Raw genomic sequence first — 26,848 nt, forward strand, 5'->3', positions numbered from 1 at the left:
AGACTATAGACTAGACTATAGACTATAGACTAGACTATAGACTAGACTATAGACTAGACTATAGACTAGACTATAAACTAGACTATAGACTAGACTATAGACTAGACTGTAGACTAGACTATACACTAAACTATAGACTTGACTATGGACTAAACTATAGACTAGACTGTAGACTTGACTATAGACTAGACTATAGACTAGATTATAGACTAGACTGTAGATTAAACTATAGACTATACTGTAGACTATACTATAGATTCTTCTTTAAACTACTCAATAGACAAGACTGGATACTAGACTATAGACACCGACAAGACTATAAACTAGATGATAGACTATAGACTAGCCTAAAAACTAGTCAATAGACAAGACTATATACTAGACTTTAGACTACACTATAGACTAGACAATAAACTTTACTATAGACTGGACTATAGACTTGACTACAGATTGTACTATAGATTAGACTACGGACTCGACTATAGACTAGACAAAAGACTATATTATAAACTAATTGCCAAAAAGTTACACGTTCAAAATATTATCTAAAATCTAGTTTGGGGGCGATGATTTCATTTTCAATTACAATTACATATGAAGTTAATATAATTGAAGCTTTACAAATTACAATTACTTAAACAATTTTCAATTACAATTACTTGTAATTTTGAAATTAGTTCCTTATACTCACATGTAATTAGTTATACCAAAATTACAATTACAGGTAATTGATAAGTTTAATTATTAGTAATTTCAAACGGTTATTGGTTAATTATTAAATTGAATTACAATTAAAGGTAATTGTAAATACTTTAATTACAATTATAAGTTATGGCAATTAATTTCTTAAATGTCGTAGGTTTATTGCGGTCGTAGGTTTATTGCGGTATCCCAAGTCTTTGCTATAAAAGTCAATTATTAAACAAATTTTAAATTAATTTTTTTTTATTGTCGCCCTAAAGTCACATTTAAATATTCATGTTCTAAAACGAATCTTAAAACAATATACAAAATATAAGTATGATGCATAAATTATAATTTCAATAGAAATTTATTAATTATTGTTTTATCGTTTTATTTTGAACGTTTTGTATTTATAGATTCAAATACATAAAAAAAATTTATTACCGTGGTTATAGTTTTCCTTGAATTTTCAAGATTTAATTAAATAAAATGGGGATGTTGCGGTTATAAACAATTTATTAAACAATTAATTTTATGTGTGTGTCTTTGAATTTAATTGTAGGTTTTTGTCTCTGGCTGAAATTTATACTTGATGAGGGCAGAGTTGCAAAATATTTATTAAGTTAAACATAAAACGCAAGATTTTTTTATTAAGTTATAAATCTTTATTGAATTTGAATACAGCGCTAACAAAAAGGAGTAATTAAAAGGCGATTAAAAAAATTGTTTTCAAATTTGAAGCTGTTAACAAGACAGATCATTTGAGTTAACACTTTCAAACTAACTAAATCATAATTAAGTTTATTACGGAAATTCCCTTAAGGGTTTGTGTTTTGCCTGCTTCTTGATCATAGTTAAATATAGTTTAAATTCTAACTTAACACTTTGAAAATGACCCCCATAATTATCATACTTCTTTTAAATAATAATGCCAAAAGCAAGCAAGCAGATTTCCTAGAACAATTTTAAACATTTTGATTGTTTTCATTTTAAAGCATTTAACTAAATATTAATCTCTAGTAGTAAGTGAATAAATAAGTAAATGAATGAATAATGAGTAAATTATAATTAGTAGATAATTATCAGCATCATAATTTCATGCTTGATTTTGTGTTAAATATTTTCCAAATGTTTATAAATTGAATATATTTATTATCCAATAAACAATCTGAATACAAATGACATTCAAAATTTTGTGAGTGAAACATTTGAAGAAGATTTATTTACTGGGGAGGAGTGTGAATTTGGATGTGAACTTACTTATTGACTATATAGGATTCACAAACTGAGTAGATCCTATGTAGTATACAATAATATAGTTTGGTGGCTAATCCGAACTAGGTAACAATGATAGTTAGTTAGTGGCCTCCGGACGGTTAGTTGTTAGAGTTGTACTCAGGTGGTGCAGAGATGATAGATTCGATTCCCATCTGAGGCACTGGTTGAGAAGTGTATAACAGGCCCGATATAGAACTCGGTGTATTCCTTCGGATTTAATGTACATCTGTATAATAATATAGGTAAATATAAAAAAACTAACTAAAGGCAGTTAGTTAGTTTGTTAGTTCGTTAGTTTGTTAGTTTGTTAGTTTGTTAGTTTGTTAGTTTGTTAGTTTGTTAGTTTGTTAGTTTGTTAGTTTGTTAGTTTGTTAGTTTGTTAGTTTGTTAGTTTGTTAGTTTGTTAGTTTGTTAGTTTGTTAGTTTGTTAGTTTGTTAGTTTGTTAGTTTGTTAGTTTGTTAGTTTGTTAGTTTGTTAGTTTGTTAGTTTGTTAGTTTGTTAGTTTGTTAGTTTGTTAGTTTGTTAGTTTGTTAGTTTGTTAGTTAGTTAGTTTCCAGCAATACAACTGAGTAATAATTTCAATTTCTGAAGGTTAACGACCATAACAATAACAACTTAAAAAGCTTTTAGTTACATAACTAACTGTCAAAAGATCTAGCAAACTATATAACTTATAGAAAGACAAATCGACAGTTAAACAATGAGATTAATGTTTAATTTAGCTACCAAACTTCCATCATTCATCATCTATCGTAATTTAGCCTGCAAATCATTAAGAATTATTGATGGCGTTTAGCCAACCATTAGTAAAAGTCCATTAAGATAAATGTTGGCATTTGAATTAAATTTTTTTAAATATATAGGAAGGGATTTTACTTTAGTACAGAATTCACGATCAAAATTAAAATTTCTATTCTGTTTATGGATTTGGATTTTTTTTCTTTTTTCTATTTCGATGATTTATGATGCATTTTAATGATAATGAGGATAATTTTGCACTTAAAACAATTTTTCCTCTATTTTGCAAAAAAAAAAGAGATAAATAAACAGTTTTTTGTTTAATTTAAATTTTTGGAATATTTTAAACATTTTTGTTTTGTATTTTTGGCTGCGAAACTAAAAAAGTGTAATAAATTAAGTTGTTATCGAAATTTTTTTCTATATAATTACAAATGATTTCATTAAATTGCAACAATCTTTTTAAAGCTTTAATTTTCTATAATCACATTGTGTTAGTTTTAATTTTTTTCTGTTCAAACTTATTATGAAGTTAACTAATTTTAACATTTAAGGAAAATTCCTATTAAATGTACTCAAACAAAGGTCACGTAATAAACTTTTTCGCTCTTTTGTAGTTCTTAAGGAATTTATTAGACTATTTTGTTTGTAAATTGATGCAATTTTGTTAAAACCATTTCCAAGTTAAAAATAGATTAAACATGTCAAATGAAGAGTAAAAAAAGAAACATTGTTTTTATAAAACATCAAAAAAGGAAACATAAGTAAGACATAACATACGTAAACGTTTTGTTTTTTATAGAAAGATTTAAAAGCAACAACCCAATAGGAAATTTATACTCAGTTTCTGTAAAATAAATAACTAAGTAAGTAAGCAACTAAGAACTTAAGTAACTAAGAACTTAAGTAACTAATATACTATATATCTGTTATATATCTATCTATCTATCTATCTATCTATCTATCTATCTATCTATCTATCTATCTATCTATCTATCTATCTATCTATCTATCTATCTATCTATCTATCTATCTATCTATCTATCTATCTATCTATCTATCTATCTATCTATCTATCTATCTATTCTATCTATCTATCTATCTATCTATCTATCTATCTATCTATCTATCTATCTATCTATCTATCTATCTATCTATCTATCTATCTATCTATCTATCTATCTATCTATCTATCTATCTATCTATCTATCTATCTATCTATCTATCTATCTATCTATCTATCTATCTATCTATCTATCTATCTATCTATCTATCTATCTATCTATCTATCTATTTTTAACTTGTTGAGTGGGCACATCTCATTACCATGTTTTTTTCTGCTTTCATTGGTCTCATTTTCCTACTGGTCCTAATAATTTACGACTAAGAATCTTGATAATGCTGAAGCAACAATTGTTTTATTGAAACATAAGCATTTACCTTCTCTAAGTTTTGCTTTTTTTATATTTCTGTTCCTTAATTTCATATGGACGCATTTTGCTAGTTAGGGCAATGTTTGATTCTTTGTTGTGGTTACAATAAATATTTGTGTTGTAAGCACAATAAATTTAAAAAGTCTTACCCCTTTTTGGGGATAATGGTAGAGCATTTTATAAATGTGTTCCAGTATATGGTATGAAATGGTTGATGGAAGTAAAAAAGAAGAAACAGATAATGATGGCGATGACGATGGCTTTGGTCAATATGTGTACATGTTGAGCGGCAGCGCAAGTCTTTTATGTCTTGGCTGAGAGCCAAGCCAACAACAGGCCCATCATCGTCATCAACAACAAGTAAGTAACCAAAGTAAACGAAGCCAAACTGAAACATAAACTAAACTGAACTAAGCAGCAGTCATCTAAGAGCCAATAAAGGTAATTTGGTTTAAGAAGACATGATGGGCAATGTAATGATGAAGAAGACTATGATGGTGGACAATGGTGGGGAGGGGGATAAAAGTGCAACACAGCTCTCAAGAAAAGAAGAAGACTGCGTGCGGTGGTAGTTGACGTTTTGGTTTGGTTTCACTTGCAGTCAGTTCATGTTGAAGTTTATAAAACCAGAAAAATCTCAGTTTTCTTGTTGATGTGAGCTTATTTTTCCCTTTTATGCTGCTTGCCAAACAGGCAGCACACTACTCAAATCCACACCACTCCAGAACAACAACATAAGATATGGCAAATATATATTTCTTCGTTATTGGCCTTGAAGATCCTAAGCACGGAAAAAGAGGTCATTGTCATGGCATTACATCTATCTATCTATCTATCTATCTATCTATCTATCTATCTATCTATCTATCTATCTATCTATCTATCTATCTATCTATCTATCTATCTATCTATCTATCTATTTTTAACTTGTTGAGTGGGCACATCTCATTACCATGTTTTTTTCTGCTTTCATTGGTCTCATTTTCCTACTGGTCCTAATAATTTACGACTAAGAATCTTGATAATGCTGAAGCAACAATTGTTTTATTGAAACATAAGCATTTACCTTCTCTAAGTTTTGCTTTTTTTATATTTCTGTTCCTTAATTTCATATGGACGCATTTTGCTAGTTAGGGCAATGTTTGATTCTTTGTTGTGGTTACAATAAATATTTGTGTTGTAAGCACAATAAATTTAAAAAGTCTTACCCCTTTTTGGGGATAATGGTAGAGCATTTTATAATTGTGTTCCAGTATATGGTATGAAATGGTTGATGGAAGTAAAAAAGAAGAAACAGATAATGATGGCGATGACGATGGCTTTGGTCAATATGTGTACATGTTGAGCGGCAGCGCAAGTCTTTTATGTCTTGGCTGAGAGCCAAGCCAACAACAGGCCCATCATCGTCATCAACAACAAGTAAGTAACCAAAGTAAACGAAGCCAAACTGAAACATAAACTAAACTGAACTAAGCAGCAGTCATCTAAGAGCCAATAAAGGTAATTTGGTTTAAGAAGACATGATGGGCAATGTAATGATGAAGAAGACTATGATGGTGGACAATGGTGGGGAGGGGGATAAAAGTGCAACACAGCTCTCAAGAAAAAGAAGAAGACTGCGTGCGGTGGTAGTTGACGTTTTGGTTTGGTTTCACTTGCAGTCAGTTCATGTTGAAGTTTATAAAACCAGAAAAATCTCAGTTTTCTTGTTGATGTGAGCTTATTTTTCCCTTTTATGCTGCTTGCCAAACAGGCAGCACACTACTCAAATCCACACCACTCCAGAACAACAACATAAGATATGGCAAATATATATTTCTTCGTTATTGGCCTTGAAGATCCTAAGCACGGAAAAAGAGGTCATTGTCATGGCATTACAACTTTTTAGCCAAAGTCAAAGCCATATTATGGTTGGATATTACCACTGCCGGGCGTACGAGTAAATAGTTAAATAATGTTCTTTTCTGTTGTTTGGCTTGGAATCAATGTTGTTGTGGATGGTTGGTTGCTTGCTTGGATGTTTGGTTTATTAAAAAGGGAAATCGTTGTTTTTTTTTTTCTTATTTTCCATCCATCTCTACAATTTATTTCTCCTACTAGATCAAGAGTTTTTAGTTGATGTTGTGCTGGTAATAGTCTATGATAGCAATTAGTAATTAAAGTTAAGTTTTTGCCTACAAACTACAGAGTTGTGCTTTATATTCCCGCAATAAAGGGCTTCCGTAGAGTTCACTCAACAACTGACTGTTTAAATTGTCGTTCGTCCCTTATTGTTTTATCAGCCATGTTAGGAATGGCTGTTTGGATATATTTTCACCAGAGCCCCATTGTTGGGCTTCACATTAATTGAAATTTACATTTACGCGTTCTTTTTCGCTATTTCTAGACTTCGTATTATTTTGTTAAACAAAATCTTTAACTACTAGTTTTCGTTTTTCTTTTCTTGTATTTAACTTGTAAGTTGCTTCTACAGCGTGTTATTTACATGATCGTGAATGTTTAAAAACTGATTGTTAAGATAAATTAAGTTTGAACACATACTTTGGCTTTTATTTGTTAAAGGGGTGTAAGTTTTTTGCCAGAAGTCCCTTCTTTAAATTTATGTTTTTCAGCTTTAATAATTTCTTTGGGAAATTCAAGAACATTTTCCATTCTTAACGTTTCAAAAAAATTTCTCATAAATAAATAATTAATTATTTAAGTTTACACATTCATGTTATAGTAAGAGAAAATATTTGAGATCACCGCATATGTTATAAAGATTTTAAAAAATTATTTTAGAACTTTAAAGTGTGTAAAAATTGTGCGTGCAAGTTTAATTGCAAAATGTAGGAATTTTATTTAAAGGTTTGTTTATTTAAATTAACAAACTTCTTACGGAATATATTATTGCAGTTAACATGTTTAATCAAAACATTTCATTTTTATAGTAAAATAAAGAAGGGGAGAAACGTTTGTAAACAATCATAAGCATGGCTAAATTATGGTTATGTATAATTTATCACGACTTCTATTTTATAATGTCATAAATTGTGCCTTAAAGTCAATAGTTCAGTTCTAGTTCAGTTCTAGTTCAGTTCTAGTTCTATTTCAGTTCTAGTTCAGTTCTAGTTCAGTTCTAGTTCAGTTCTAGTTCAGTTCTAGTTCAGTTCTAGTTCAGTTCTAGTTCAGTTCTAGTTCAGTTCTAGTTCAGTTCTAGTTCAGTTCTAGTTCAGTTCTAGTTCAGTTCTAGTTCAGTTCTAGTTCAGTTCCAGTTCAGTTCTAGTTCAGTTCTTGTTCAGTTCTAGTTCAGTTCTAGTTCAAGTTCAGTTCTAGTTCAGTTCTAGTTCAATTCTAGTTCAGTTCTAGTTCAGTTCTAGTTCAGTTCAAGTTCAGTTCTAGTTCTAGTTTAGTTCAGTTCTTGTTCAGTTCTAGTTCAGTTCCTTTAATTCTTTACTATCGTGCGAAGCCACAAATAAACATTTGAACGATATTTCAATACGATCTTGTGTTTTGAACGGCGACCACATAATTCTTAAAATTTAAAATCGATATTGTAAATAACTTAGGCTCAGCTATTTGAAAATTAATTTCAATTATTAGAAAACCTGTTGGAATTTTTTTAATCCTTTTATAGTGATATAGTTAAATGTTTGTGTTGTTTAAATTTTTCGTTCAACGAAAACAAAACGCCTCGAAAAGAATGTAATTGTAACTTAATTTTACTCTTTCTTATATACAGACGTTCTTGTTGAAATTCATTTAATATTAAAACGGTAAACAATAACAGAATCGATTTCTATAGACAATATTTAAAGAATAAATTTGCATATGTAATTAACTTAAATAATTGAACGTAACTGTACTTAATATTGCATCATTATTATGAATTCAAACCACTTCACCATACCCTATATTACCTATAATATTTTACTCCTACTTTTTATCAAACTTAAGACGTAGTTAAAATTCTATTACCCTACTTTCTTTAGGCATTTCCTTAGGCAAAATAACGTCACATTTTTTTCAAATCATTGCATTTCAAATAAAAATTTATTTTCAATTATCATTCTTCTAATTACTTAAATTAAAAGATATTGCAAAAAAAAAAACTAAACTAAAACTTTTATATTACTATTGCTACTATTAAAAAAATATTCAGTTTCTACAACAATAATTAATGATATAAATGAATCATATTTAAATAACAAGTGAATAGCTTATAAATTATTTATAAGTTTAAAAATAATACAAAAAAAAAATAAAACTTAGGAACAATTGTTTGATGAAATAAAAAAAATGTAATCACATTATAGAGGCGCTAATGCATGCAAATTGGTTTCAATTATCATTGTAGACAATAAATGAAACAAGTTAAGAAAATAAAAAATTCTACTTTTTTGCGAACTATAAATGTATTGCCAAAATTCCCTTAAAATGATTCTTTAGAAAAATGAAGATTTTGTTGGAAATTTTTAAATTATTAAAATAGAATTTAACAAATAATTGCTTCCGAAAAATTCGAGCTCTATATAACCTAATTTATTAAAAGGAAAGCAACATGCTTATAAACACAAGATTGTAGCAACATGTTTTGTTTCTATACATTTAATGTCAATTAGTTAAATTCTATTTTGAAATATTTTTATTGTTAAACTTGGAAATATCATCCTATTAATTATACAGATTCCTATAAATCTAGTTGATTTTTATATAATACAATTAAAAAAAATTCAAAAAGTACCAATTTTATTTTCATGATTCACTCATTGTTTAGTTGTTGATAAATATGAAAACAAAAATTATATCAAAATAAAAATTCCGCAAAAATGCACTTATTATGCAGCTCACTAATTTGATGATGATTGTTGATGTCAAAAATTGTTTTGAAAAATACTCATGACATTTCAGTAATAATAAGAATTTTTAATTCACATTGTGATTTGTTGGGTTATTTGCATAATTTTTTTTTGGTGTTTTGCAGTTTTATTGTTGTATTGTTGTCTATTTTGTTGCCTGCAATTAAACACTATTCAAAGTCATCATCAACAACATTGCTGTAACAACAACTACAACAACAAAGTTTATTATACATTTTGAATAATCTACTTCATTTACAGTGAGGTTTAAAAATGTACTATTATTTTCAACGTATTAAAAATTTTAATCCTGTATTCATAAAGATATTAATCGCTTATTTTAGGTTTATTACGCACAATTTCTACAAACAAACCATCAAAAAGTTTATGGAGGATTTATGAACATAGGGACAAGTCTAGCCCTTAGAATTTACAATAGCCCAATAGATTTATTTAAAGAGTATGCAATAAATTTGCGTTTTAGTCTATGGACTAAGCCCATAGATATATCTTCAGTCAAGCCTATAGACGAGTCTTTAGGTTAGTTCATAAACTAGTCTATAGACTGTTCCTTTGATTAGTCCCTAGACAAGTTCAAAGGTCTTAATAAGTCCATAGATCAATTTCTAGATAAGTGATTAGTTTAGATCCTAAGCCTAGTGCGAAGATTAGTCCGTAGATTAAAATCGTAGTCCATGAACACTTCAATAGACTAAGAACAACAGCCTAGTATTAGTGCGTTGACTTATTTCTAGACCTGTCAATAAACTAGTTCATAGACAAGTCAATAATCAAACTAGACAATAGTCCATAGGCTAGCTAGACATTAATAAACAGAAACATGGTCAATAGTCTATTCAATAGTCTGGTCAGTAGACTTGCTTCTAGACTCTACTAGTCTACAGACTATACTATAGTCTGGTCCATAAACTGATGACTAGTTCATACAATAGTAAATAAAACAAAGACTAGTACATAGGCATGTCAATAGTAAGTAGTCCATTGATCTATCGGTAATCAAGTAAATAAAGCAGATTAAAAAATGGTCAATCAATTGCCCAGCAAAAAAAGAAGTTCCAAAGAAGCGAAAAAGAAGTAGAATTTACTTCGTGGAAGTACTGAAAAAGACCTGAAGAAGTTAAGATTTTAACAGGCTTTTCACTTAAGAGATGACCTTTTTATTTGATTCCAAATTCACTACATCTGAAGTCATTCTCAGAAAGTAATTTTTATGTTCTTTCTTTAGAAGTTATTAGGAAGTGAAATTGTAGTATTATAGAATACAACTAATTTGACTCAAATAATATTAACATTAATAAATAAATTACACGCATTTATCAATTAACTCCATAATAATATAGTAGTTAAATTCAGAAGATTTCACTACAAACAAATATACCTTAAATTAAAAAAAAAAATGGTTTCTTTTCGTCAATAAACATCACTTCCACAGAAGTTAAAAAAATTCACTTTTTTAACTTTTGAAGCGGTGATAAATGTTATTCTTTTGGAATTACATCCTTTTTTTGCTGGGTAGTGGATTAGAGTACTAGACTAGTCCACGTATAAATTAAGAGACTTCTTCATGGAGTTATCAATAAACTAATCCATATACTAGTGAAAAAAAGGGCCGCAGTCATCTATACATATACTTATTTAACCTAAACGACTAAACCCAGAATCATAATATTTTGAAAGTATATATACATACAAGAGATTTTTCGAATTTTTAATTAACTCCAATAAGTGTAATCACTGAAAAGTCCATTTGAAGAGTAATTCGGTACGTTTAATCCCAAAGAGTATTTTTTCTTTTTAATTTTGTTTTATACATTAAATTTTCATGTCAATGTATTTTTCATTTATCAAATACAAATAACAACATTTATTTAGTTTTTTCTACAACTTATGTACAATGCTGTAAATCTTAATGTTTCTACATATGTTGCATGTTTGCTAATAAAGAAAACTGCCAGAGAATAAGCAAAACAAAATCAAATAAAACCAAGTCAAAAAACATTTTTGCTAAATGTCTGTTTGTACGTCCGTCCATCCATCTGAGGAAATTACGACCTAGACCTTAGCTACTCGTATATTTCATGAGTTTATTTTTTGTTCACTCTTATTGCTTTATGAATGTTGCGTGTAAATGCGCCTGCGCATTGTTCATTTGTAAAAATATTGGTTTGTTTTGTGTTTTTGTGCATTTTATGTTTTTTTTTTGGATGAGGACATTAGCTGGGCTTAATTGTGCTTCAGACACGCCAAAGTCGTTGTCAAGTGTTTTGTTTATTATAAAATAAGGCTAATATATTCTTAATGTCGCTATGTTTGTATTTTTATTTAAAATCAACAAACAAAAAAGTAAAAAAAAAAAAAATTGCGAAAATATATTATAATCTCAAGAAGTTAAAATTAAACATTTGCAGATATAAAATTTATTATAAAATAAAAATAAATTTCCGGTTAATTTGAAAATTTTTTTTTAGCTGTGAGTGTTAATAACGATAAAATCAAATTAAATAATAATTAAAGTTAATGTGTTTATTTTATGCCATTTGATGAAAAGAATTTATTTGGCTATAATGTTTAATGTGATTTTTAAATGAATGGTTGAAATTAGAATTGAACTGATATCGAAAATGTTATTGCAATTAGAATATTTTTAAGAAATGATTTAAAAATTAATGATTAATTGGGATCAAGAATGGGTTCTAGTTCAGTTCTAGTTCAGTTCTAGTTCAGTTCTAGTTCAGTTCTAGTTCAGTTCTAGTTCAGTTCTAGTTCTAGTTCTAGTTCAGTTCTAGTTCAGTTCTAGTTCCGTTCTAGTTCAGTTCTAGTTCCGTTCTAGTTCAGTTCTAGTTCAGTTCTAGTTCAGTTCAGTTCTAGTTCAGTTCTAGTTCAGTTCTAGTTCAGTTCTAGTACAGTTCTAGTTCAGTTCTAGTTCAGTTCTAGTTCAGTTCTAGTTCAGTTCTAGTTCAGTTCTAGTTCAGTTCTAGTTCAGTTCTAGTTCAGTTCTAGTTCAGTTCTAGTTCAGTTCTAGTTCAGTTCTAGTTCAGTTCTAGTTCAGTTCTAGTTCAGTTCTAGTTTATTTCCTGGTAAATTAAAATTTATTATTTTGACCGATCAGAAAAATGATTTATTTTGACTGATAAGAAAAATGCACAAAATAAAAAAAAATTTAATTAAAAGATTTTTTATTTCAATATATTTCTTAATAATTTCGTACCAAATGACCCTAATAATTGCTCAATTAAAAATTTCAATGTTTTCACTTAAGAAATTATAATTTTGTTATTGATTTTATAATTAAAACATTTTCAAACTCTATCATCTTCTTCGATATTTGAAACTACTCGTCTGTGTATATTTATAGGAAAGAGGAAGCTTCACATGTGATCATTATAAAATAACTATTAATTAAAAAAGAAAAAACTATATGCTAATTTGTAGTTTAAAACTATGATGGTACACCTGATTATATACTAGAAGTTAAAAGGCATCATCAACTTATCAAGATGGTAACAACTAAAAAATGCATAAAACTAAAAGAAAAGAACAAGCGTTGAAAAAGGACTAAAACAACAAAATCTTTTAACAAGATCTCCATTTATGAGGTTTTTTTTTTGTTGTCTTTAACTTTTTCCACTCCATTTCGTAGTGTATGAAGAAAGAAACGAACGTGTATACATATGTATGTATGTATGTATGTATGTATGTATGTATGTATGTATGTATGTATGTATGTATGTATGTATGTATGTATGTATGTATGTATGTATGTATGTATGTATGTATGTATGTATGTATGTATGTATGTATGTATGTATGTATGTATCCCAACATAAAGTCTTTAAAGTTGTTTTTCCATTTATAATGGCAATTAATAATTTTAAACATGATTGCAAGACTACTCATACAACCAATTTCTATACTTAGACCAATGCAGTTGGGCTATAAGTCCGTCCCGAGAGATTTCTTTTATTACTTACTGGTTGGTTTATTGTTAGTGTTAGTATGTTCTTAAAATATTGCTGATATAAAAATAGATTTTCTTCTTCGGTTAAGACACTAACAATTCTGGTTAAAGTTATAAATAGTTGTTGGTTGTAGAGGCAAACAAAAAATAAGGAAAATATCAAAGAATAAAATATAAAAAGGAAGTTTAAGTTTATGTTAAAGAGATTTTTAATAGCAGGTGCAATAATTTATCTAACACACTGAGAAAAATTTTATTTCTCTATTTATAGAGTCCTGATATCAGACAATTTATTACCATCAATTTACCACAACATTTACAACCAAAAGACCAAGTGGATAATACCGGACATTTGCAATTAAATGACAGCGAAAAGTTTGTGACGGCCAAGGAATGTGAAACCAATTTACTTGATGTGGCCAATTTTCTACCTGAAGAAGTTGCTGGTTTATGTCATGAGGCTAAAGACGTTTTGAAACGTCTACTGGAATTCGATGCTCAAAAGCGTATACGCTCGGTTAGAGCTTTACAAAGAATCGCCATTTTTAAGGACTTTAAAATTGAAGCTCAACATTGTTTAAAGGTAAATTTCTATTAAAACTTATTAACATTTTAAATAGTTTTTAAATAAATTTTGTTAATATTTTTAATTTCAGATTCGTCCTCTAGATATTATCACTTCCGATAATATTGTTATTAGAAAAACAAATGATTCCATAGAAAATTTTCATAATGCTGATAAAGCATTTAAGAATTTTTAATATTTTATTTTGTTTTGAACATTGACAGATTAGCACATGTTTAACTTTTCCACAACCAGTATTGTATTGTTGTACCTAAAAAAATTTTTCCTAACAACTTGTATATTACACAATTATGTTCTTTTTTGAATTCTAATCGTGTAAATCTGTCAAAATATTGGAATAAACTATATATTCAACATCGAATATTAGAAAATTAACTTAACAAAGAATTCTCGGTGCCTAAATAGATTCTACATACTTTCATTTCACTTTTAATCAAAATTGATTCTTATGTCCAATTCACAATGGCTGTTGTACGGTTGTATCGTAATATGTATATTATTGATTTTTTTTTTGTTTCAGAAAATTTTATTTGAAAAATTTTTATGACATACAATGCTACAACGATACGACATTGATTGTAAATTGGACATTTATACTTTTATTCTACTGTTAATCAAAACAAATTTATACTGAAAACATCACATTTAATTTTAAATATATTTCATTAGATTAAAGTTAAATTTCACTTATTTTATTCCGTCCAATATATATTGATCACAAATATTAAAATATTTTACACTCGAATATTTTTTTAAGATAAATTCACTAATTCAAACAAAATTTAGGTGCCTTAGTAATTTAAAATATATATATATTATATAAATTCCATTTTAATAGATAATTTTTAAATCAAATTAAATTGTTGTATTTTTTAGTTTTTGTTCAGTTCTAGTTCAGTTCCAGTTCAGTTCTAGTTCAGTTCTAGTTCAGTTCTAGTTCAGTTCTAGTTCAGTTCTAGTTCAGTTCTAGTTCAGTTCTAGTTCAGTTCTAGTTCAGTTCTAGTTCAGTTCTAGTTCAGTTCTAGTTCATTTCTAGTTCAGTTCTAGTTCAGTTCTAGTTCAGTTCTAGTTCAGTTCTAGTTCAGTTCTAGTTCAGTTCAAGTTCAGTTCTAGTTCAATTCTGGTTCAGTGTTAGTTCAGTTCTATTTCAATAAATTAAAACTTCAGTTGCAAATTGCCACTGAAAATTTGTAATTTTATTAATAAATCATTCTCAATCAAAATGAGGACATTTCTCAAACAGCTGAATTAGTTTAATACTATTCGAAAACAACCCTGTCTTTTAACAGCTGAGTGTCAAGCAATAACCGTTATATACCTATTTCCTTCAACTCTCAGTTTTCTACTGTTGCTATTTCTATATGTATTGTGTATGTGTGTTTGTATATGAGTGTAGTGGTTTGAAGTCGAAAAAAAGGAAAGCGAGAGAATGAAAAATTATTCAAGAAAATTTTAACTTAAAGAAAAACTTATTCTAAAAACTTACAAGAAAAAAATTTAGGGAAAAAAGTAAATTTTAGCAAAATTAAATTAGTAATAAATTAAAAAAATCTTTTAAAATTTATAGAAAGTTAATAAAATACTAAAGATAAAGTGTAAAAAAATGTATTATAAAAGGTAAATTTTCTTTAAAGAAAATTGTGAAAAAATATTATAAGCAGAATACTGATACATAATTTTTTCTTGACTATGGTTTTTCTTTGAAAATTTTTTTAAAAAAAATTTAACTTTTAAATTATAGAAATAAGATAATTATTTAACTCGCTTTAAAATTTAGCAAAAATGTGTAATTTTCCAAAGTCCCTTTAATTTTATGGATTATTTCGTCTGAGGAATTTTCTTTAACTCGCCCACTCTATTTATTATTAATGTTGAAGAAGACATGGCAGCTGTTGAACATACCTTTCATGGTACTTGGGAGGTGAGTAGTGGCAGTTTCTTTGTTTGAAAAATTTCCTCGATTTTTATTCCCAACTTTTTTGCTTAATTATTTTGCTTTTCAATAATTTTTTGTAGATTGTTTCCTGCACCTTTGAAGGAAAAAAAGAAATATCCGGTTTAGAGGGGTAAGTGTGTGTGTTAGTGCAGATTTATGGAAAAATCAATTATTTTTTTGTTTGTTAATTTTGTATTTTCGATATTATTGTTTTTGTTTGTTTGTGTGTGTTTGTAGCATTAAATTTCGTCTGGACGATACAAGTGATATAACATGGTATAATGATTTGGTCAGCCCGTTGCCAGAAACAAAAGACTGCGATACATGTTGTGATTCGGCTAGTGTTCTATTCAGTTGTGAAACTTTTGAAGTTAATGAAAGCAATCCACGTTTAATATTTGGAGCGTTTGCTGGGCACAGTATAGAATTTAATGTAAGTTTAAAATTTTATTTATTCTTGAAAGGGTAAATCTCCTCCAAAAGTCTGTAGACTAAACTATCGACTAGAGTAGACTACAGACTAAACAAGGCTTAAGACTAAATTAGATTATTGACTAAACTATTAAGACTAAAGACTAGACTATAGACGAGACTATAGACTAGACTATAGACTAGACTATAGACTAGACTATAGACTAGACTATAGACTAGACTATAGACTAGACTATAGACTAGACTATAGACTAGACTATAGACTAGACTATAGACTAGACTATAGACTAGACTATAGACTAGACTATAGACTAGACTATAGACTAGACTATAGACTAGACTATAGACTAGACTATAGACTTGACTATAGACTTGACTATAGACTAGACTATAGACTAGACTATAGACTAGACTATAGACTAGACTATAGACTAGACTATAGACTAGACTATAGACTAGACTGTAGACCAGACTTTAGACTAGAGACTAGATTATAGACTAGTCTATATAAAAATAAATATAGATAATATGCTTGGCTATATTTTGTACTATAGACTGAAGTTAAGACTATATTCTTAACTATCATTCATTGATCATTTTTAAAAGGAAGTTATTTTATATGAAAACCCTTAAATATTTTTGTCGGAATTTCTCCATTAGACATCTACCTTAACACCTTCTGATTCCCTAATACTTTACTGTGAAAACTGGTACGCGGTGGAATGTAAACGTTTGAAAGAGGGCCAAGCTGCTGGCCAGGAAAAAGAATTCTCTTTTGCCGAAGCCTTAAATGAATCATACTTTAGTGATGTTATTATCAAAAGCTCTGATGGATTTGAGGTAAATTTTACCATTATAACAAAATTGACTATAACGACAGTAATCTAAAAATTTACTTTTCTTCTAGTATCACGTACATGCTTCAATATTACGTCTAAATGGATTTGATTGCAGTATGTGTGTACATGCTACCAGCGCCATTTCATTGCCTCAGACTGTATGTAGAAATTATGATTCACTTACCATAAAAAGTAAAGATAATGCCAGTTTACCCAATTCCCCGAATCCCATTAAAATTTCGGTGACAATGACCAGCACCACAAAACAAACGGAACAGGAACAGCAAAAATCTTTACCCCGCCTCAATTTATCACCCATTTACTTGCAACCGCCTACAGAATCATGTCATGCCAACAATAGCACTTCTCTTAGAACTCAACATCACTCCCAGTTGTCGTCCTCCTTTAATTGTTTGTCGACCAAGACCCAAGCGAATGGTAGTACCTTACATCTACTCAATCAAGAGAGTGGTTCGGGCATGCGTCGTTTTCCACCCAATTCCCATTCGGATTCTCATTTGGAAACCCATAATTTAAAACCTCAATCAAAGAATATTTTTAATTTTTGTCAAGATCTCATGTTGCAACATTCAACGGACGTATGCAGTTCAACCGGTTGTAATACACGTCGACCACCTTTATCACCCTATCGTGCCAGAAGTCCTTCACCATTTCCCAGTTCTATGGATACACCACCTTCGTCACCCTTGACTCCAGTGGGTGTTCTATATGATCTTCCTGCTTTTCTATTAACACCCATATTACATTGGCTTTATACGGAATCATTGATGCCCGACATGAACGAGGATGTTTGCGAGAAACTTATCAATTTTGCCGAGTCCCAACCTTCGTTAATGAAGTTGGCTGAACCCGCAAAAAGATATTTAAAAATGATTAAATTGAAGAAGTGTAAGTAGAGTTGTAGTTTAAAGGTTATGTGGTTGTTACAAAGGATCCAAAATCTTTCTTATTCCTCAATTCTAGTTGTTGTCAATATAATAATGGATTTACATAGTATTTTAAATCGAGTCATACAAACCATTAATCCAGTTACTATATCACATGAACCCGCCTTACTTTATGCCACATTTAAGGATAGTTTAAGAGAATGTTCTATAGGTGAGTTAGTTCGGAACTAGTTAATATTAGAGACTACTCAGACTTGTTGAAACTTCATTTTCCATTTTCTTAGGATGTGCCAAAATTTTACAATTTTGCAATATATTTATTAAGGATGCCGCCGATATAGCACGTTATCAAAAGAATGAAATAATTAAATATGTACGCACACGTATACCCATATTTATGTCACAATTGCATCAGCTCTTACGCAATATATTAAATGTATTTTTAAGTCTAACACCTGATGAAAAAGATGAATTAGCTAATTACTTAGTACCTGAGGTAAATCACATTTAAATCTATCCCATATACAATATATAATCCTTTTCTAATGCATTTCTTTAACAGATTGAAACCACTTTATTGATTTTAACTAGTGTGATAGAAGAAATCAAAAATTCTTTAGAAAAAATGTGTAAAGTATGTTTAATACCATTTGAATCAATTTTCGAAAAATACAATTAATTTATTTCTTATTCAATAGGATTTAAAATGCTCACATTTAGATTTATCCTTAAAATATGCTACCGATGATGCGGTAGCTATGCAAATACAAAATAACACTTTCATTACCGCCAACAATGCCATGGATGATAATACCGTTAGCACATTATTTAGTCAGCCGCCATTATCGCCACGTCCTCGCCGAGGTCCACCCATAGGTTTGACGCTCTATGATAATCCCTCGGATAAGCAACGTCTAATGAGTGCCGAAAATGATTTAAAATTTGTTTTATACATGTATGAGGTGAGAAAAATGAGAGATATTTATGGACGCATATCAGCTGCTTTGGATATAATAAGAGATAAAAAGTAGGTTTCTTTTGTAAATGAGAAAATATTGATGTTTTATTAATGGTTTATTAACGTTTTAGAACTACTTATTGTGAAATGGATTTCTTGAGTAAACGCAGCACTATAAATCAAAATTTAGAACAATTGATTGTTGATATACCCAGTTATATATTGATTATGGAAAATCTATCGGATCGTTTGGAGGAGAAATTGGGTTGGAAGGAATTTAAATTTTGTTTTAAGTTGGCAACTTCGCAAATTGTAAGTTTGAAGAGAAAGTTTCTTTTTCGAATTAAACAGAAAATTTACCAAATATTAGATTAACGAGATTCGTTTTAAGCAAAAAATTTCTTAAAGAGAAATTTTATCCAATTTTTTTTTTTAATGAGAAATTTATGCAAAATTTTGTTAAAAGAGAAATTTTATTAAAAAAAATCCTTTAAAGCCCTGATAGGCAAAGATCTTTCTTGAACTCTTAATTTTACACGCATGTGTGCTTATACGTGTATAAAAACGGTTAACATCAGTAAGAGAACTTATTTTTTACTCTCTGCGATGTAGGCTTTAAAAAGAAATATTATTCAAAAGTTTCCTTACAGAGAAATTTCATTGAACATTTTCTTACAGAGAAATTTTATCTAAAAGACAATTTTTTATCAAAATTTTTTTCTTTAATGAGAGATTTTATCCAAAAATTTCCTTTAAAGAGAAAAAATTCCTTTAAAGAAAAATATTATCCAAAAGTTTCCTTTAAAGAGCAATTTATCGAAAATTGTTTTAAAAATGCCTCTCTCTTTATGGAAAAGACAATTTTTTATCAAGCTTTTCTTAAACGGATATTTTATCCAAAAATTTCTTTTAAAGAGAAATTTATCAAAAATTTTGTTAAAAAAGAAATCTTATCGAAAAAATTCCTTTAAAGAAAAATATTATCCAAAAGTTTCCATTAAAGAGAAATTTTATTGAAAATTTTCTTAAAGAGAAATTTTATCGAAAAGACAAATTTTTATCGATTTTTTTAAAATTTTTTCCTAAAACAAAATATTTTTCTAAAAATTTCCTTTAAAGAGAAACTTATCAAAAATTTTCTCAAAAATAATTATCCAAAATTTTTTTAAAAGAGAAATTTTTTGAACAATTTTATTTAAAGTGAAATATTATCCCACATTTTCATAAAAGTGAAAATTTGTTAAACATTTTCTTAAAAGTGAAATTTTGTTGAACATTTTCATAAAAAAGACATTTGATCAGAAATTTTGGTAAAAGAGAATTTTATGGAAAATTTTTTAAAAAATATAAATTTTATTAAAATTTTCTTAAAGAAAAGAGACATTTTATAGAATATTTTTATTAAAGAGAATTTTTACTAAAGAATTTCTTTAAAGAGAAATTTTATCAAAAATTTTCTAAAATAGAAAATTTTCTTAAAAAATAAATTTTATGGAAATTTTTCAAAAATGTTTTTAAGAGATAGAAGTTTTTCTTAAAAGAAACATTTGGTAGAAAATTTTCTTAAAAGAGAATTTTTTAAAATTTTCTAAAGAGAAACTATATCAAAATTTTTCTTAAAATTTTACCTTTATATAAAATTTTTCCAAAATAAAATAAAAAAAAATTAAAGAGAAATTTTATCAATCATTTTCTAAAAGATAATTTTTATAGAAAATTTTCATAAAGATAAATTTTATTGAAAATTAAAATTAATTAAAATTAAAGAGAAATTTTTATCGGAAATTTTCTTTAAAAAAAGTTTTATCAAAAATTTTCTTAAAAATAAATTTTATATTTTTTGTTTAAAGAGAAATTTTATAAAAAAATATCCTTAAAAAAGAAATTTCATGAATAATTTCCTTCTTTTCAGAACGGTGTTATAGTAAAGATATTTGATCATAAGTCTGCTTTAAAAGAAGCCATGAGTCAGGTAAAGTTCTCAAATTTTAAATTTCAAACTAAAAAATAAACTAAAAATAAATTCCCTTTAACAGATTTGTAAGCTGGTGCAAAAACAAGAATTTACACAAACTCTAATCGAATTAGGATTATTGGAACCGTCAAACATTTTAGAAAGTGAATTGAAATCATTGCAAAAAGATGATCCCTTTGAATTAAGTTTAGATCCTTTGCTTTTGGAAAGGCAACATAACTATGATTATAAAAGTGTTAAGGTATTTATAGAAATTTTATCTAATTTAATGGAAACTATAATAGTTTTCTTTGTTCAATTTAAAAGCTTAATCTAATACGTCACTTATGTGAACCACCCATAGCGGTGAATAGTAATCTGTCGAAAAATGCTTTACGTCTCTTGCACTCAGCCCAACTGGCCGATATGGAATTTGAAGTTCATACTTTCCACAATCCTCCAACCGTTGAGTCTAGTGTTGCAAATAGAAATACTTTAGATATACAAAGTATGGAGGCTCTTAAAGCACCCATACAAGTTCATACATTTCGTGCACATCGTGTAATTGTATCGGCCAGATGTGAATGGTTTAAAAAGGCTTTAATGTCTGGTATGCAGGAATGTTTAACAAGGTGAGGTTATTAAATAGTTTTTAAATTAATTTTTTTCAATATTTTTTTTGATTTTTTTTCAGAAAAATTATTATAACTGATACTTCACCGGTGATCTTTCGCCGTTTGCTGTTATTTTTGTATGGTGCTCCGATTGATAAAACTGTTGGTGCTGAACAAATATGTGAATTAATGTTATTAGCTGATAAATATTCTATAGATGATTTAAAGGTTAGTTAAATAATGACAAATAATTTTTATAATTTAACAAAGTATTTTTTAAAGAAAAATTTTGTGAAAATTTTCTTAAAAAGAAAGAAAAGGAAGACAAAAATTAATTGCAATTTTTTTAACATACAGTTTATGGAACATTTTCATAAAAAATAGCAAAATTTTTTAATATTATTTTTAAAGGGAAAATTTTCAAAGAAAGATTTAAGTATTTCAATAAATTCCCGCAATTTTTTCGAAATTTCATTAAATTTTCTTTAAAAATAAATTATTTCGAGAATAAAATATAGACAATTTCTTTAAAGCGACAATTTGTTGAAAATGTTCATAAAAAGAAAATTTATTGAACATTTCTTAAGAGAGAAAACTTCTTTAAAGTAAATTTTATCAAAAGTATTTCTCAATGAGAAAATATAACTTTTTTTAAAAAGAGCATTTATTAAAATTTTCTGAGCAGATAAAAAATTATTTTTTTGAAATTTTAAAAGAGAAGCAAATTGTTTATATTAATTAAAAAAAATTGTATCGAAAATTTTTCTTAAATAATTATAGAAAATTTCTTTAAAGAGACATTTTATCAAATTTTTTATAAATGAGAAAATTAATAGAAAATTTCCTTAAACAGGAAATTTTTAAAAATCTCTTTGAAAAATTTAATCAAAAATTTTCCTTAAAGAAAAAAATTATCAAAAATTTCCTAGAAGAGAAAAGAGGAAATTTACTTAAAGGGAAAATTTATAAAAATTTTTCTTTGAGAGAAATTTTATCGAAGTTTTCTTTATGAGAAAATTTATAGAAAATTTCCTTAAAGAGAAATTTTTTGAAAATTTCTTAAAAAAAAAAAATTCCTATAAAAAGAAAATTTATCAAAAATTTCCTTAAGAAGAAACTTTTTTTAAATTTCCTTAAAAAAATAAATTTATCGAAAATTTCCTTAAAAAAGAAATTTAATTTGAAATTTCGATAAAAAATAAAATTATTGAAAATTTTCTTAAAAAATTAATTTATCGAGCATTTCCTTTAAAAAAATTTCTTTAAAGACAAAATAAATCAAAAGTTTCCTTAAAGAGAAAAAATATATACAAATGAAAAATAGAAAATTTTTAAAAAATTTCATTAAAAATACAATTTTTCTAAAACTTCCTTTAAGAGTCGAAAATATTCTTAAAGAGAATATTTATTAAAAATTTCCTTAATAAGAGAAAATTTAAGGAATATTTTTTTTTACAAGAAAATTTATCAAAATTTTTCTTTAAGAGAAAATTTATCAAAATTTTTTTTTTAAGAAAAAATTTATCAAAATTTTTCTTAAAAAGAGAAAAATTTAAGAAAATATTTCTCAAAAAATCAAAATTTAGAGGTAAATTAGAAAAAAATTCCTTATAAAATTTTTTTTTGAAATATTAATAAATTTGAAATATTAAAAATATTTGCGAAAATTTCTTAATAAAGAAAAGAAGATTTGAAGAGAAAATTTATCAACATTTTTCTTAAAGAGAAAATTTATCAACATTTTTCTTAAAGAGGAAATTTATCAAAATTATTTTCCATAAAGAAAAAATATGTCGAAAGTTACATTAAAGAGAAAATTTATCAACAATTTCCTTAAAAAGAAAAATTTATCGCAAAAAATTTTAAAAAGTAAAAGAAACATTTTTCAGGGATTTTTTATAAAAATATTAATCACTTTCTTAAGCATTTTTCTAAAAATATAGTTTTTGCAAAAATTCTCTTAATAATCAAAGGGAATTTAAAGAGAAAATTTAGCAAAAATTTTTGTAAAAGAAAAAAATTATTTAATGTTTTCTAAAAGAGAAAATAAAATTTAAAATAAAGAAAATTAACTTTAAAATTATTTTAAAAGAGAAATATTGAATAAAAGAGATAATTTATGGAACATTTTAAGAGAAATTTAATCAAAAATGTTCATAAAGAGAAATTTTATAGAAATTTTTAGAAAAAAGTTTTATTAAACATAGAGAATTTTCAAAATTTTATTTATAATACTGAACATTTTAAAAAGACTTCTCAAAGAAAATTAAGTTTATTTAGAGATTTATTAAAAATATGTTGAATTATTTTATATTTTTGAAAAAATTATTCATAAATAATTTTATTATATTCTTTTCTTTAGGAATTATGTGAAAATACTTTAAATTCACAAATCGATGAACACTCGGTTTTATGTCTATTGGGTATAGCCGATCATTATATGGCATCGGCTTTAAAATCTAAGTGTCTTTCATATCTATCACAAAATTCACATCTTACAAAGGCTGCTATGTTTAAGGAATTATCACGACCCTTGCAAGTAAGTTAATAAAATAAATTCAATAAATTATAAAAAAATTCATATATTTTTGTCTTTACCAGCTTGAGGTAATGGATTTGATACATTGGTATGGTCGTGTTACTGAACCCTGGACTGATACGGGCGGTTTTAAACCACGCAGCACTTCCAGACACAGTTTAAAAAGTCCCTCTAAACCCCGCTCACGTTCTAGAAAATCATCACCATCTTTTATGTGACACTGACTCTTAAGAAGCAATGGCTATTAAATGATAATTTAAAATAATAATTAAAAATCTAAAAGGTTAGCAAGCAAATGATAAATGAACTTTTATGTTTTTAATATTGTGTTTTTGTTTTTAATTTTAGGAAAACAAATTTAAGCAATTGTTCGAATATTCTTTCTTTTTATTTTTTTTGAATTAAGTTTACTATTGATGTTAGAGCATAAGTATAAAAATTAAAAAACACTTTTTCTAAAACATATACACAACAACATTTTAATAGGAACAAAAGAAAACTAAATTTAAAAAAATTTATTAAAATTACAAAACCAAAACAAACTAAGTATTTAAGCTAGTAAACCAAGAATAAAAACCATTAACTAATGGCACCATTTTAAATATTATAATTTATCATAAAATTTTAAATTTTTCCAAAAATAAATCAAATCTAATATGTAATGTTATAACATAAAACGTATTTATGTATATTTTCCAAATAATTATTTTTATTCTGTGTTTTATAAATAATAACAAAACCACCACCAGCATCACATTCCTTTACATATCCTTAAATCAAAGTTTTTTGCTTAAATGTACCTTAAATTTCTAAATTATTTTAGATTAAATTTTTAATATAAAAAGTGTAAGATTAAATTTATAAAAAAAAAATGTAATCATATTTTTCGATAAATGTTTTTTCTTCTTCTTTAGTGATTTAGTTGTTAAAATGTAAATTGTTTTTTAATTAAAAAAAATCTTTAAAGTTTATAACAAATGTATACATTTTCTTTAGTAACAAAAGTGTATTTTCTTAATATTAAACAAAAATATGTTTTTTTGATTTTATTCAAAATTATAAGAAATGTGATTTTGACTTTTTTTCAAAAAAGAGATGTATTAAATGATTTTATTGTTTAAGTTATTTTTTAAAGAAATAACAAAAAAACAAAATGTATTCATCATTAAATGTATTGTATGTATCTGTATTTATTGTTGTCTTTTTAAAATCTCTTTAAAACCAAAAAATCGAAAAAATTAATAAAAATTTGAATATTTACAAGAATATGAAGGAGTTTTGGGGGATTTTTTTTTAATAAAAGTTATAGATATTGAAACAGTGGAAATACTTAAAAAATTTAGAATTAATACTTTTTTGTAAAACTCAGTTTTGTACAACTTTCTTCAGTTGCAAACACCTGACATGATTAATTTTATAAAATTCTTTTTAAAATTCTTTCAAACTACATATTATTTCTTTATTAAAAAGCAGTCAAAGTTTTTAAAATATTCAAACTATTGCTTTTAAATCTAGTTTTAACTGTAACGGTTCTTTATACAGACAGGTTGCCACATTCATAAAGTTGTTCCTTTTCATTTTCAAGCTGCCATACTGTTTACAAATGTATTTTTTTATTGTTGGTAATGCTGTTTTTAGTACTAATAGTTGTTTTGTTTTTAGCAAGCCTGAAGGTATGCTTTACTTTTATTAATTTGTTTGTTAAATTGTAATAGATTGAATGAAATGAGAATTTGTTGATTGATTATGCAGAAGAAAACGAAAACAAATACGAATTTATAGTCGGGCATGGTCTGTTATATGACACCCTACACCAGTCAGTTAATGTTTAATATGTGGTTTATATTTCAAATACTAAAGCATTTAATTTTTACTTATTGTTGAAAAAAAAAAATCTGCAAATTTTTCGTGAATGACCTTCAAGTCATTTTCTGAAGGGGAGTTTGTATGGAGGGAGGCTTTGGTCAAATGAGGCTCGATCATTACAAAAATCGGTAGTGTCGTTTAAAGTTCTATAAAAATAAGTTTTGCTGATTATGGTTGATAAAATAGAACACACAACGAAAAAGTTCTATTCAATAGTGCTTGTCCTTGGGCCGAATTTCATCAAATTATCTTGAAAATTGCGACCTGTAGAGTGCGCACACACAGACAGACATACGAACAGACGATTCATATAGTATTCTGAGCAGATTAGTATACTCTATGGTTTATAAATTGTAATGATACGTCTATTGACTTTTTATTGACTACTCTAGTTAAGTTAGTTAAGTAACAAAAGTCATATTGTATTAACCTTTAAAATGGACACAATCATTCTGACTGCAATGCATAAAGGGGAACAATTGTAACAATACTTCAAGTAAATAATAAGTAAAGTCTACTTTAACACTTTTGTTGTATAAAACACACACTTATTTATCTCCCAGCATAAGGAGCTAACTCTACAGAATATTTGTATAGGGTAGCCCACAAAAAGTGGTACAACATTTCAAACTAAAATAACTGCACATTTAAAAGTTCATGCACGAATATCATGTTAACTAAACTAGATCTACTATTAAGTATTATGATTCGCAGAATATTTTAAAAACTTTCGGTTCTACCCTAATATTTTTTCATATGTTGACATAAATCTTTGCTTGTGTGCAAATTTTTCATTATTTGTGCACTTAAGCATGATTTGTTTTGTTAAATACGTGTTTTGTGGACAATTTATGGCAGAAAAGAATATTAAGAAAACAAAAACAAATAAAAGAAAAACTTTTGTCATTAAAAATGAGAAGTCATATAAAAAAGGGTTAATGTGTCGTTATTTTATATTATTATTTTTATTATCAATGGCTACTTAGTACAATTACTGTTGAAGTGACACTCTGCAACATATTATATGCTCTACATCCCTGGCGATTGTGTAATTTCAAATAAACAACAAAATCTTGACAAACAACAATTATTACTTTTTATAATTATAAATTTTATTTATATATTTTTAATTTCTTAGATTTTGAACACACGACAACTTCTACCTATCTATCTACCTATCTATCTATCTATCTATCTATCTATCTATCTATCTATCTATCTATCTATCTATCTATCTATCTATCTATCTATCTATCTATCTATCT

At 27.0% G+C, this 26,848-nt stretch overlaps 2 protein-coding genes across 6 annotated transcripts in view; both read left to right on the forward strand.

Moving 5' to 3' along the window:
• LOC111676027 (serine/threonine-protein kinase S6KL) overlaps nucleotides 1-13,898 on the forward strand; it is a 77,781-nt gene extending 63,883 nt beyond the window's left edge. The window contains exons 8-9 of the mRNA XM_023436906.2: nucleotides 13,223-13,534; nucleotides 13,608-13,898. Of these exons, the coding sequence (XP_023292674.2) occupies nucleotides 13,223-13,534; nucleotides 13,608-13,712 (417 nt within the window). The 3' untranslated portion in view covers nucleotides 13,713-13,898. The remainder of the gene's footprint in view (nucleotides 1-13,222; nucleotides 13,535-13,607) is intronic.
• A 1,201-nt stretch (nucleotides 13,899-15,099) lies between these two features.
• On the forward strand, nucleotides 15,100-24,537 carry LOC111676009. 5 transcript variants are annotated; one of them, XR_006940308.1, is made up of 18 exons: nucleotides 15,100-15,154; nucleotides 15,338-15,458; nucleotides 15,554-15,603; nucleotides 15,711-15,906; nucleotides 16,566-16,745; nucleotides 16,813-17,653; nucleotides 17,729-17,863; nucleotides 17,937-18,148; nucleotides 18,215-18,286; nucleotides 18,351-18,679; nucleotides 18,742-18,922; nucleotides 20,523-20,582; nucleotides 20,647-20,826; nucleotides 20,892-21,196; nucleotides 21,259-21,406; nucleotides 23,541-23,717; nucleotides 23,780-24,000; nucleotides 24,066-24,537. XR_006940308.1 is itself a non-coding variant. In XM_046946915.1 (16 exons), exons 1-16 carry the CDS (start codon nucleotides 15,420-15,422, stop codon nucleotides 23,933-23,935), a joined length of 3,261 nt encoding a protein of 1,086 aa, XP_046802871.1. In that variant the 5' UTR covers nucleotides 15,231-15,419; the 3' UTR covers nucleotides 23,936-24,537. The 5 variants fall into 5 exon arrangements, 1 of the variants encoding a protein (XP_046802871.1); XR_006940306.1 differs by having other exon boundaries at nucleotides 15,107-15,154; nucleotides 15,315-15,458; XR_006940307.1 differs by having other exon boundaries at nucleotides 15,108-15,154; nucleotides 15,279-15,458.
• Nucleotides 24,538-26,848: the final 2,311 nt, after the last annotated feature.

The sequence above is a fragment of the Lucilia cuprina genome, chromosome 3 (assembly GCF_022045245.1).
Source record: "Lucilia cuprina isolate Lc7/37 chromosome 3, ASM2204524v1, whole genome shotgun sequence".
NCBI lineage: Eukaryota > Metazoa > Arthropoda > Insecta > Diptera > Calliphoridae > Lucilia > Lucilia cuprina.

Bases quoted from the DNA above. Each gene is read 5' to 3' on its own strand.
- LOC111676009 (XM_046946915.1), top strand. From the start codon at position 15,420: ATGGCAGCTGTTGAACATACCTTTCATGGTACTTGGGAG. The intron at 17,654-17,728 runs GTAAGTAGAGTT...CCTCAATTCTAG, and splicing joins AATGATTAAATTGAAGAAGT to TTGTTGTCAATATAATAATG. The intron at 17,864-17,936 runs GTGAGTTAGTTC...CCATTTTCTTAG, and splicing joins TTTAAGAGAATGTTCTATAG to GATGTGCCAAAATTTTACAA.